The 12,711-nt window shown below is 43.5% G+C and overlaps 1 protein-coding gene across 2 annotated transcripts; it reads right to left on the reverse strand.

Annotated features, from left to right (window-relative positions):
- Positions 1-294: 294 nt before the first annotated feature.
- Positions 295-12,553, reverse strand: mgat1b (alpha-1,3-mannosyl-glycoprotein 2-beta-N-acetylglucosaminyltransferase b). Of its 2 annotated transcripts, none has more exons than XM_085791131.1 (3): positions 12,263-12,553; positions 6,281-7,531; positions 295-3,423 (listed from the first exon to the last, which is right to left on the reverse strand). In XM_085791131.1, the coding sequence occupies exons 2-3, from the start codon at positions 7,148-7,150 to the stop codon at positions 2,722-2,724; spliced, it is 1,572 nt and encodes a 523-aa protein (XP_085647257.1). In that variant the 5' UTR covers positions 7,151-7,531; positions 12,263-12,553; the 3' UTR covers positions 295-2,721. The 2 variants fall into 2 exon arrangements, with proteins under 2 accessions (XP_085647257.1, XP_085647256.1); XM_085791130.1 differs by lacking the exon at positions 12,263-12,553 and adding an exon at positions 10,493-10,654.
- Positions 12,554-12,711: the final 158 nt, after the last annotated feature.

Below are 12,711 nucleotides of genomic sequence, written 5' to 3' on the forward strand. Positions count from 1 at the left end.
TTAATCTGTTTCAGAAGGGTCAAATTATTGGTATCAAGCAAATAAAACAAACATCTAAGGAGATTGCTGAGACTAAAATTGGGTTAAGAAATGTCCAACACATTAAAAACTGTAAGGATAGTGGGAACTATCATCATTCAACCTGCGCAGTTCCTCTTCACTTTGATCAATGTTTTCTTGAACTGGTCACATTTTCAAGGGGTTCATGTTCCAGTGAGATAAAAGTGAGTCTGCTCGGTAGCGCGGACGAAAGCTGAACTACCTGCGTCAATGAAAAGAGCGACTCCTTCAGCATGTGGACAAATATCAAAATAGTTGATTTTATTTATACTGTGTTAAAGTTATAAACACGTCAGGCAGTGGTTTTACACATCACCATACAGACATGGGAATCGATCAATCTTGTGGATCACCTCCCAAACCTAATTACAGTACAGTGATAATCATTTCTTCAGCCATCTCACAGCCTTCCTGTTGCAGAAACAAATAAAAACTATTAAACAATCATTGGTTTTTCAACAAACCTAAGCCGGCCAAACCGTGGTTTGGATGTCACGTAATTACAACTCTGCCCCGTACCAGGGCTTCAGGGCTTCATCAGTAAAATGGCAGACTCAGCAACATCTGAATCTCATTTGCAGCTTGGCAAACCTGTTAGAACTTCAAGTTCTAGATAGTTAAATAATGTCACAATTATAGCCTTACCATTAAAGTCTCTTTCATCCTTCATATTAATCATTTCCTTCGACACATGTAGACGCCAAGTTCGTTCACCCAAACAGAGACGTGTGCTGGAAAACGCAGATTTCCATGACCCTCTGAAGGGTAAAAAAAAAAAAAAAAAAAAAAGGAGCTGGAGAATTCATGTGGTGTTTCCTTCAAGAAAGTCACTCCCTCCAGCCGTAAAGCCTCAGTATGCTTCAAACAAAGTGCTCGTCAGGTCGAGAGAGAAACCTAGAAACCCGACAGCTGGACTGAAGGAGCCGAGTCTGACACCTCGGCCGTCGATCCCTCCCACCGTACACAGTGATTGGGCAGGTGTGGGGATGTGTGAGAAGTGGTCTGGGGTTGACAACTTCCTCTTTTCCCCCGTGAACAACAGCATAATGCCTTGGAGGAGAGATGGTCTTAAAGTGTGTGTCCTCATCCCCCGTTTGTACAATCAATTGTGTCAAGATTGCAAAATGCTGCAGTTTTTTTTTTTTTTTTTTTGCGTCTCTTCGAGTGTGTGGTCCTTGGGAACAGGTAGTAACACTTTAGTAAGTCTGACCTACTTGGTTTGAAGCATACGAGGCCTTAACGCCTTGAGATAATCTCTGCTTTGAGGTTAGCGCCCTACGCCGTCGTCGCCACACTGCTTTCAAGCGGCCATGTCCAATATTCACAACCTGATCTGAGAACTGCAGTGCTGATAATTCAAGAAAAACTCCACCCTTTTCACCTCCTACATTGTTACATGTCTGCTACATGTCCTGTGCAAAATAAACACTAACAGGACTCATTTTTGCTAGGAAGTGTCATTCAGTTTTGAGGTTCTTGCTTAATTCGGACTTCACCTTTATCGACTTTCCCACCAAAGCTGAATCCCCTGTGGAGACACAATACTTCTCGACATCTGGGGCATGATATTCACAGGTCTGGTCTTGTGAAACCCTGATTCTGGACCCCATCAGCTCCACCCGTACCTCATTATGTCTGCTGTGGGGTGAATTTTAAAACTTCATACTCACCTTATTACCATAATGCTCTAAGCAACCTGTAGGCTCTCTCCTTCTACAGTCGATACATGAAACTAAAGTCTGAACGTCTCAGTGATTGTTTGTTTTGTCCAAGATCAACTCAACAACACTTTGGGAGGTTTAGTGTCTCTGCTTCTATTGCAATTCCTTCTCTCTGTATCATCGATGAAGAAGCCTTTCATCTTTAATGATAACCATCAGGACCGTGACTGACGTGGTTTTAACTCTGAAGACTCTGCTCAGTGCTGGATATGACCTGTTGTTTACCAACTCGAAGACACAGCAGTAGAAGCTTCTCATTTTCCTTTGCACACAACTCTGCTTCGGATTAGTTTTATAGACTTGAACACTAACGCGATCCGAAGAGTTGGGTCAGTGTCAAAACTGTTTTCAAAAACTTTCCTAAAAGTAAAAAAAAAGATCCCCCAAGATTTTAATCCTTAGACTTTTTATCTCTCTGATATAGTGACTCTGTTTGTGTGTGGTCTTCACTAACACTGAAAAACACTCTTCCTCTTCTTCATCTTCTACCAACTTCCATTTACAGCTGCAGCAAACAAAGTGATCGTACGTCTTCATTTGGCCGATACTCACAGGAATAAAAAACACAAACTAAAAGAAAAAAAAAAGGGCCCAGAAAGCAAGGCACGTTGCCAGTAGCTGTTTTGAAACAGTGGTTAAGGGTGGAATTTTCCTTTCCCACAAGGTTTAACTCGATGTGAAATCTGTACGGCCCTGAACTTGCTGATCCTGATTGAGCACCCCGGCTTTCCGAAGCCTCCCTACCTCCCAACAGGACCTGGGTCAACTCAACACTCAATCTCACAGCTCCACTGATGTGCAGCCACCACCCGTGCTGCTTTCTCTCCTTCACGAACCACTGCGTCTGCTGATATTCTTTGGTTTGAGAGGGTGCTCCTCTTGAGTAAGGCTCTCTTCCCCTCTTCAACCCCATTTGCATTGTACTTCCCGGATCAGTCTCTCAGCTCCAGCTGATGTCGTACTGCATCCATCCCTCCGGCGGGGCCAGGAACACCCTCCGGCCCCGGTACAGGAAACTGACAACTCCTCTGTAGCCTGTACGAGGAACTCCCGATTTCAAGTCGTCCATCACTCCCAGGTTTCGAGCGAAGACTTTAAAACTGTCCCGGCTGGAGTACTGCACCCTGTACGGTCCAGGACCTTTTAAGCTGCCCCCTTGCTGCAGTTCCTCAATTTTCACCAGTGGTGCGCTGTAAACCTCTTTGATAAACGTTTCATCGTACTTTTCTTTTAGCAAATAAGACAAATTCTGTTTAGTAAAAGGCACAAATTGAGTGTTTAGCTTAATATATCGAAGATACTGGTCAAAGAATTGACCTAAACTCACGCCCTTTCGGCCAAAAGTGATAGTCCGTGAGATTTCGGGCCGGATGCAGGAGCGGTCCTTGCGCTGCTGCGGCTGACGCATCCAGTCGTCCCAGAAGGCCAAGGGCCATTTGGGTTCCAGTTCGGCCCACATGTCCTTGAGCAGCATCCAGCCGAGACCGGGGAAGAAGTCTGTCCTGTAGAGGAGCTCGGGCTTGGACGGATCCACCAAGGCATCTCTGCCGTTGTCGTTCCAGGCGGAAACGCACCACAGGGTGGGGTCGGAGCGCAAGATCGGGTACAGAGCTCTGAAATACTCAAAGAAGTCTGGTGCCACCTACATGAGAGGAGAGAGATGCACAGAGGTGAGACACTCAAATAAATAATTGCACTTTTTTTTAAGTATATTTTTTGGGGCTTTTTTGCCTTTAATGTACAGGATAGTTGAGAGAGAGACAAGGAAATGGGAGGCAGAGAGGGGGGAATGACACGCAGGATAGGACCGCCTGTAGTGAGGACTATAGCCTCAACACATGGGGCGGGGGCTCTACCAACTGAGCTAAACACTGCCCCAAGATTACTTGCACTTTAAGTCTCTTATTTTCTTAGTTTTGACCATCATTCCTACCAGTGATGATCATAAAAATTAGTTAATAACTCAAATTGGAAACACAAGCTCACAAGTGTTCCCCAAAAAGATGACAAAATAAATCCAGTGGGCCAAGATAGAGGGAAAAACGTCTGCTAAAAAATGATGCTAATCTGTGTGCACTTTAAGACTTTTATAATTTTAATTACACCTAGATCATTCCTCCGCACAGTCTCCAAGTACTTGTCCACTGCAGAAACTATTGGATTTTGCTCTATAATATTGTAAAGGTCTTGACCTTACGTTGTAAAATACTCTGAAATAATGTATGTAGGCTGGTTGATACACAAATAAAACTGGATTGAATTCCAGTCTTTCGTTCTGGAGAAAAACAAAAACTTTCCTGAACAATTTTTTTTCCCCTCCTCTCCCTTTATACATATCTGTGCTGTTAGCTATTAAAAAGGGGCAAAAATACACAAAGGACTGAAGGACTCTGTATGATGAGCCCACTTTTGGTTAAATAAATAAACCTTAATGCAAACTTAAAGAGAGATTAGCCGGAAACAAACAGTGAGTTATCAGTAATATAAAGAGGAAACCAGTGGAGAACAGTTACATAAGTGAACCCAGATTTTCCCTGCTCACTGGCAAAATAATTGCTGATTTACAGGGCACAGTTTTTTCCCCTCTAGCTCCTGGTTCAAGTCAAAATTACTTTGAATTTCCTGTAACTTGGTTCTTGCTGCTGAGGCACTTTTTTTTACCAGCTGAATATTCACACTAAAAATGTTTTTTTTTTTTATCCACCTCTGGTTGCTTGGTGAAGTTTTACACACATCCGCCTACAGCCCATCTGTTCAGCAGTAGCGTATATAATTAATAGTATCACCAGTTAAATGTTCTGGGATTAAAGATGATTACATATGATGATGATGATGATGATGATCGTCATCATCTGGTATTTGTTCTCTCTCCCATGAAAGAGTTTTTGTTTCTGTTGTGATTCAAAACGCACTCGCACACACACAAACCTCTGTAGTTAAAATGATATATACAAGTTGTGCAACAGTTCTGACTAGCATCCACTCTGGGCTTTGTGACAACACATTAAAAGGATCCTGGGTAGAGTCAGTCACAGTCTGAATAAGCTGCTGCTGCTGCCGCTGCAGCCAAATGAGGAAACAGTCTTTGGTGACAACTTGAGACAAATGTGGAACCTGTGGAAGCAGCTTCAGTCATCATTAACCCACATTTCGCTGTAAGCCAAATGTAATTGCACTTTGACCATGGAAAGGTTGCACAACCTCATCAGACCTGCCAAACAGAACTTTTCTGATGATTAGTGAGTGTCGGGTTTTTATTTTTATTTTTTTTAGAGTCTGCAATGATTTTATAGAAGAACTGTGGATCCCAGACTTCAGAGTGACTGTTAAACATTCGATTAGTTACACAATTTAATATGAGCCATCATATTTTTGAATGATCTTGAATGCAAAAAAACATGTACCGTATGTCGTTATTTAAACGATAGATGCGATTGTTTTTTATTCATTTTTAGACTGCAGGTTGATGGAAACGGCTTGAGAGGAGAGTGAAGAATCAGGAAAACAGTGATGAGTAACTCTGTTGTGGTTTTTAAAAAACCTCAGGGCAGTGTTTAAAATGCTTTGTCTTGGCCAAGTTAATCAATATCACCACTTGTGATGTGTGAACTGATGAGATTTTATTGATACTATTGCCAATATCAACTCTGCTTATCGGTCAGATCTATTGATTCTTGATCAATTTTCTGTGTGGACAGAATGGCAGTAAGCACTCAATCCCAAAATAACTGTATATTTACAACAGTCTATGTACCCTTGTTAATGGACATAGGTGTTTCTAACCTTACTTGGAATGATCATTTTAGTGTACTATACTATGTATACTATGATTCTGATGACTCGCATTTGCCTGGTTCTCCATTTCCATCCCATCCAAAGACTAAAATATAAAAGCTTCACCAGTCGACATTTTGATTCACTCTTCCCAGCCATATGTGGCGTCTTACAACATTGTATTTGTAAACCCGTTTAGTATGCATGCTCACATCTCTGACATTCAGCAGGATGAAAAATACAGCACTTCAGAAACTCATCCTGATAGCAGCTGATGGTTTGTGTAGCTCCACGCTGAGTTTTAAGGTTAACCATAAATCACGACATGTGATGTGCTTATTTGTAGATGAGGTGTAATGAAGAGAAGGCATCAACCACAAACGTTGAGTGTTTAGAAAAAGAGAAATATGCAGGAAAAAGCATGAGCCAACAAACCACAAGCGCCTACCCGACTGAAAATACCAGAGATGACTCAAAGTTTGTCACTGCCACCGATGACAAGACTAGAGAAAAATACAAACACACTGGTTTGACTGGCTTTCTGTGTTGGGATGTCCTCACTGTGTCTTAATTAACCAGTTTACCTATCTGGGTATCCTGTGTTTCTACTGAGAAACTGTCCAATGAAAAGCAACATGGCCCAATAAAAGCCGGCTATCTGGCCTGATGATACCGTGACGCATGGTTATGCAACCACAATGAGGTAGAAGTCCAAGGACACTCACCTCTAGGTCATCCTCCACTATGACGACGGCAGATTGGGACATGGTGTTGAACACTTGGTTGAGAGCCCAGCGGTAATGTCGGGCGATTTTGTAGTAGCCTTGGAACTTCCTGTGCTCCGGCCGGACCCTGATGTCCGCCAGGTCCGGCTGGCTTATGTGCGTCACTTGATCTCCGTAGGAGGCGATCACGCGAGCCGTCTCGGAGTGGCCGCAGTCCTGGCTGACGATGATTGGGTTCAGTTGCGGAGAGGGGCGGTACTGTATCAGTCTGTCAAGGCTTCGTTTGACCGTCACTCTGTCACAAGCGATGACTAGAATGGGAATGACGACCTCTGGGATGGAAACGGTGGTCGCCAAGTTATTGTTATCGTCATTGTCTTCCTTCACTTCAATGGCCCGGTCCTGCTCCGACTTCGAGTCTGGAGCTGCTGTATGAACAGGCTTCTGTGTTGTTTGTTGCGCCTCCGTTTGGGGCCGCTCGTCCCCGCCATCTTTGACAGGGAGTGGAGGCTTCGTCGTCTGGTGGACAACCTTAACATTGACCTTCGTATCATCCGTTTCTCTTTTCCCGACATCTTTCTGCCGAATCCACACTGCCCTGTGACTCTCGATCTGCTTCAGGAGCTTCTTCTGGGTCTCCAGTTGAACTTCCACCTCCTCCGCCAGCCGGATCACCTCGCCGGCCAGGTTGGCTTGGCCTCCTTTCCCCCTCCCCAGGCCCCACTCCTCCTTTCCTCCTGGTTCAGCTCCACCACCTTCTCCCAGGCGGCCGATGGGTGGGCGACCCCAAAGATAAAGTAGAAGCAAAGCATTCCAGGCAACAAACAGGAAAGCACCACATAGTATAAGAGAACCTTTCTTGCGAACCATGGCCCAATGACACAAGAAAAAGGGATGGGGTTGTGAAAAAGGCTGAAAAAAGGGGGGAGCAGAGTGAGAATCCTTCAGACCGAGGAGGCGATCTCAGATGGGCAGGAATTTGACGTCCCGTTACATTGTTAATCACTTCAACATTGGGATCATCCTGTCTTTCGGAAAGAGGGGCATCAGGAGGAAAGTCAATTTCAAAATGATTTGGTGAATTCCATCAAAAATCCCAAACAGACGGGGCAGGACTTGAAGAAGTTCAGCAGAGGGAGGTTGTAAAAGTGCAGATGGAGGTTTATAAAAAAAAAAAAAAGGGAGGGGGAAATGGGGTCAGTTTAGGTTGAGGGAATGTCACTGCTTGTATGTTATCCTTCAGCCATCATCCTGAAAAGAGCAGGAAAACAAACCATTAGCACAATGAATGCAGCTCATATGAACTTAAATATTGAAGCAGGCAAAGAATTTATTATATTCACAAATAATTCACTTCAAACACCTCCTCCTTTTTCATATTTTGCCATGATGTAGTTTAATGCATTTTTTTCAGGCTGCTCTTATACCATATAAGATATCACAAAGTAAAAACAGAGTTAAGGACTCAGCTGAAGCACATTTGCAGTGATAACGGCCTCAATCCTTTCTGGGTATGACGCCAAAAACTTAACACATGAAAATGGGGGAAAAAAGTGACGGTTTAAGACTTTCTATAAAATTTGTGCTCAATCAAATCTTCAATATTGGCACTGACTGGTATCCAAATACTTAAACCCAACACTCAGTATTAGACACAACGGTGTTATAGATCATTGCAACAGTCTCTCATCCTATCCTACATGGTGAGGATGGCTAATATCAAACAAGCACATCAGCTCTTTATCTCAGTGGTACTTCCAGGTTTGTGGGATTTTTTTTTTTTTTTTGCAGAGACCAAATCCAAAAACTCACGACGTTATCAGGCAGCAGCAGCAGCAGCAGTGTTGCAGTGCTCCTCTTAACTGGAGATAAACAGCAAGCAACGTTATTTCCAGAGGCCTACTGAGGACTGACAGGACGTCCTGTGCATCTTGAAGTGACTCAGACAGGCTGGTGGCCAACACTGGTCAGTTTGAAAAGAGGCAGATGAAGTCCCAGACTGTAAGATTTACTTAGACTGAAAACCGAGGGACAAGTAGAGTCTATGAATGTGTGACTCTCCATTAATCAAGGGGATTCTCATAAGAGGGGATTACTGGTAAGATCACAATAGTTCGGACCGCTTTGCTAACTAAGGGAATAGATTCATACCCCATCATGTCACAGGGAAGTGATTTGACTGGACAAGATAATCTTAATGCCAATCAAAGGCTGCTGTGATGGATCCCAACATCTTCAGCTTTCGGTTTACACCAACTCCGGGTTCAGCATCATAAATCTGTTTGCAAGCATTTTATCTTTATCTTCATGTTTACAGAAGAAATGATCTGCACATCTCTTGACGACATCTGATTTGACCCCCTGACCCCGACTGACACATTCTGGATAGACAGGTTGGTATAAATAAAGCAGGACTGTACTAAACACACACACACAAACACATTCAGAGCTGGATTGTTAAATTACAGAAGGTGCAGGAATTTGAGACTAAATATCGTAAAACTCTGGCTAAACAATAGCTTTTATACAAACTGGCTGAGCGGTTGCTTTAAAGAAGGTCTCTATTTAAATGTCTGCCAATACCTGACATTTCACCGCGCAGTCAAAGTCCAACTTCCCGTGAACAAACAAGGCTCCAGTAAAGCTTGAACAGAGCTGCTCCAGTCAAACAGTGTCAACAGAAAAAAAAAGATTCACTTTGTATTTTGTTGTTGTAAACCGACGGAGGGATGAAGAAAAACTCCTCTACCGGAGCTTCTCAGATTTAGAAAAGCCTAAACCAATTAGTGCCGATAAATATAGGCGGTGCTCCATAATCTTGTAAGGATGGATGTTTGACTACGAGGAACAGATGCTCTGATTAGGAGCGTCTTCCTGGCCGTGCTTCAACGCTCTAGGACAGGACAGGACAGACTTTGCTCTGCAGGGCATTAACATATCAGGCCTGTTTGTCTTTCTGTCACCATCACCTTATAAACTTTGTAGAGCAGTAATATGTTTTACCAAATACGAGTGGTGCCAAGGCTGTGCTCACACTACAGCAACAAAAGCACTTTTATACTTATCTACTTCTTAAGTTCAGTTGGAGAAAGAACGATTAGAAAGAGTGTTTAAAAAAAACTCGGGTCTTCACACACAGTTTTCAAAATAAAGTGTGGTTTTTCCTGCTGACAATTATTTGCATTATTGATGAGAAGGTTTTTTTTTTTCTTAATCAATCATTATGTCCATCAAACACCAGAAAATCAATTGTTTCAACCAAGCTTGACTTCACTCTAATCAAGTGACTAATTGTTTCAGCTCTAGTTTTAACAAATGCCATTCGTTTTCTAACTTTTTCTTATTCCTTAAAATCTTATCTTTACTCATATGCATACAACCAACACACAATTTAAAAGAATTAAAAAAAATAGTTTACAAAAATGTAACTAAGCACCGCTCTGATAATCTACTGATTTGTTGTTCGTGATATTCAGTAACAACCATTCGGTCTATAAAATGCCTGAAAATATTCAAATGTCAAAACTTTCACGAGACAAACAAAAAAGACTAATCATAATCACGGCTGAATAAAGGACATTAATATATCTATCAATAACTGATCGATCGACAGACTGCCTGCTCGGCTTCATTCACAAAACCATCTCCTAAAATTTACATGACAAAGTGTTCTGTTCAATGTTTCTACTTTCTAAATAGAGTACGCTCCAGTTTATTAGGTAGGCTACACCTGATCAGTGCAGTCCAATAGTTCCAATCCTTCACTGAATCAGTATAATGAAGGCACAAGTGTTAATCTACGTCATATAATTCAACAGGAGAACAATCTACATCTTCTAATTTGACCATGCAGATGAATCAACATAATTCAAACAAGTTCAACAAAAACTGAGCCTTCATGAAGGTGGGATTTATTGCAGGACTGTTATATCAGTTACAGCTGTGGCAAGTGGGTGCATATTTTAAAAATCTGTTAATTAATTTAATTAAAAAGTTGTTACTTATACCCTGAAAACACACACAAAAAAACCTTGTAAGTAACAATGGCTCGATGAATGCAGACAAGTCAAAACCGTGTGGGGAAAAAAGGAAAAGAGACACAGCCAGGACACTTCAAGTCCTCAGGGACAGAAGAAAACCGAACGTGTAAAAGAGGCTCTTATGCTCTTATCAGTAAATTAAGGGATATAAAGGGGAGAAAAAAAAACTAACCTGAACTCAGATCAGCTTTACAAACCTGCCATGCCTCTCCCCCCTTCAGCGGTGTAGTGAGTTTAAAAAGACAATACAAGAGGACGGAGCTGACTATGGACAGAGAGAGAGAGACAGAGAGAGAGATGGTGGTGGGCAGAGAGGGAGGGAACTGTTGCTCCTCTTAACAAACTGTACCAGCTGAAACTCTATTCTTCTTTAACCCCCTCCTCCCTCCCTCGGCCAGACAACGTGGAGCTGACTGACTGGTAGGGAGGGGAGGGGAGGGGAAGGGACATCCAGAGGAGCCTGCGGCGGCACCACCGACCCACTCAGCCCAGGCAGTGGAGTGGACCAAGTTTGCAAAACACTAAAATAATACAATTTTTTTGTATGGTCTACTAATCTGTGGAGATGAAGCCCAGCTGTTACGCTTCACATACCAGGGCTCCAGACTAACTTTTTTTTTTTTTTTACTAGGAGGAGCTTAGAGGCCCCTAACTTAAAATTTTAGGAGTGCAAGCAGAAAATTTAGGGGCGCACACCGTGAATTGACTTGCAAAGCAAATATTCACATTTCCTTTTCACTCATGATCCTCACACACACTGCGTGTGACAGTTTCCTTGAGTCGCCCTCTTACAAGTTTCACCAGTGTTAAAAAACAACAGCAAATGTACTGGTTGCACATGTGCAAGTACATGAAAAGTTTACTTGCACTGTCTCAAATTTCTAGGGGCAAAATGGGTCCGTTTAGGGGCCGTCTGTCTGGAGCCCTGCTGCATACTTTCTTCTCTGAAGGTGTCGAGCTGGCTGACAGCAAACTGACCATTAGTTACGTCACAACAACACAGGACACAATGGACGTCAGATGCAGCCAGAGCCTCGTCACTGTCTCTCCACCTCCATCATCTCTCAGCCGTCAGGGCACTTGGGAGGATGTTTAAAGGGATAGTTCAACATTTTCGGTCAAATTCTCCTATTGCCATAATCCATATAGTCATAACAGTAGATTCATTACCTTTAATTATCGGTGCATGTTGTTTTGAGATCAGTGGGGCAGCGACGTGAGCTGCTCAGTGAACACAATAGAGGTGAATGGTACAGGTCCCCTGCCCCACATAAAACTCATCCCAACAACTCCAAAACTCTCTGGTGGAGAAGTTGTGACCTGCACATTCACCACGCTATGAGATAATCATGTAACATTACAAGACAGAGTTGTTTTCTAGGCAAATGCGTAGCCGGAACTACATGCCAGCGGAGTGACTTGAAGTGCAAGTAGTTCCGAGTATTTACTTAATGTGTTATAATGTTACAGAATTAAACATGATTATTTCATAGCGTGGTGAATGTGCAGGTCACAACTTCTCCACGAGAGCGTTTTGGAGTTGTTAGATTGTGTATTTGATGAGTTTGATGAAGGACAGGGGACCTGTACCATTCACCTCCATTGTGTTCGCTGAGCAGCTCACATCTCTGCCCCGCTGATCTCAAAACAACATGCACCGATAATCAAAGCTAATGAACCTACTGCTATATGACTATAGGGATTATGGCAATAGGCTAGTCTGCAAAAAAAAAAAAAAATGTTGAACCATCCCTTTAAAGAGCAAAAGCAAGAGCAAGCTAGCTGTTGAGTTAGCTAGTTAGTTAGTTAGCAAGCACACTGGCTGGTTGGTTGGCTAACGCCGAGCATGAGAGAGAGAAAGAAAAAGCAGCTGTGTGTAGGTTTTCCTCCACCCTGAGCGGAGACGTGGTGGATGTGGCAGCCGCCGCCGCCGGTCACTCACCTCTCGCTAACGGTAGCTAGTGGACCGGAGCCACCCGTGCATTTCCCTCGGTGTCACATTCACTGCACATCCTCTTCACAACAACAGCGGGGTCCACTAACTAAACTAAAAAACGCTTCTTCCTCCTCCTCCTCCTCCTCCAGCTCCACTCCACCTCTGGGGTTCACGTTATGCACCCAGCTCGGCTCGGCTCGGCTCGGCTCGGCTCTTCCTTTTTTTTCCTCCCCTCCACCAGTGTAGCCTGCTGCTGCTACCGTTAGCAGGCTACTACGGTGTGGTGGTGCTGCTGGAGCTCCGCTGCTGCTGGTGCTGGTGGTGGTTAGACCGTTAAACCGCCGCCGCCGCTGCCGCCGCCACCGCCGCCGCCGCCGGGCATGTGTCTGTGTGTGAGTGCGTGTCCACCACGGACGGAGAGGCTTTGCAGAGAGAGAGAGAGAGAGAGAGAAGTC

The sequence above is a fragment of the Trachurus japonicus genome, chromosome 11 (assembly GCF_045865225.1).
Source record: "Trachurus japonicus isolate A0001 chromosome 11, Traja_1.0".
NCBI lineage: Eukaryota > Metazoa > Chordata > Actinopteri > Carangiformes > Carangidae > Trachurus > Trachurus japonicus.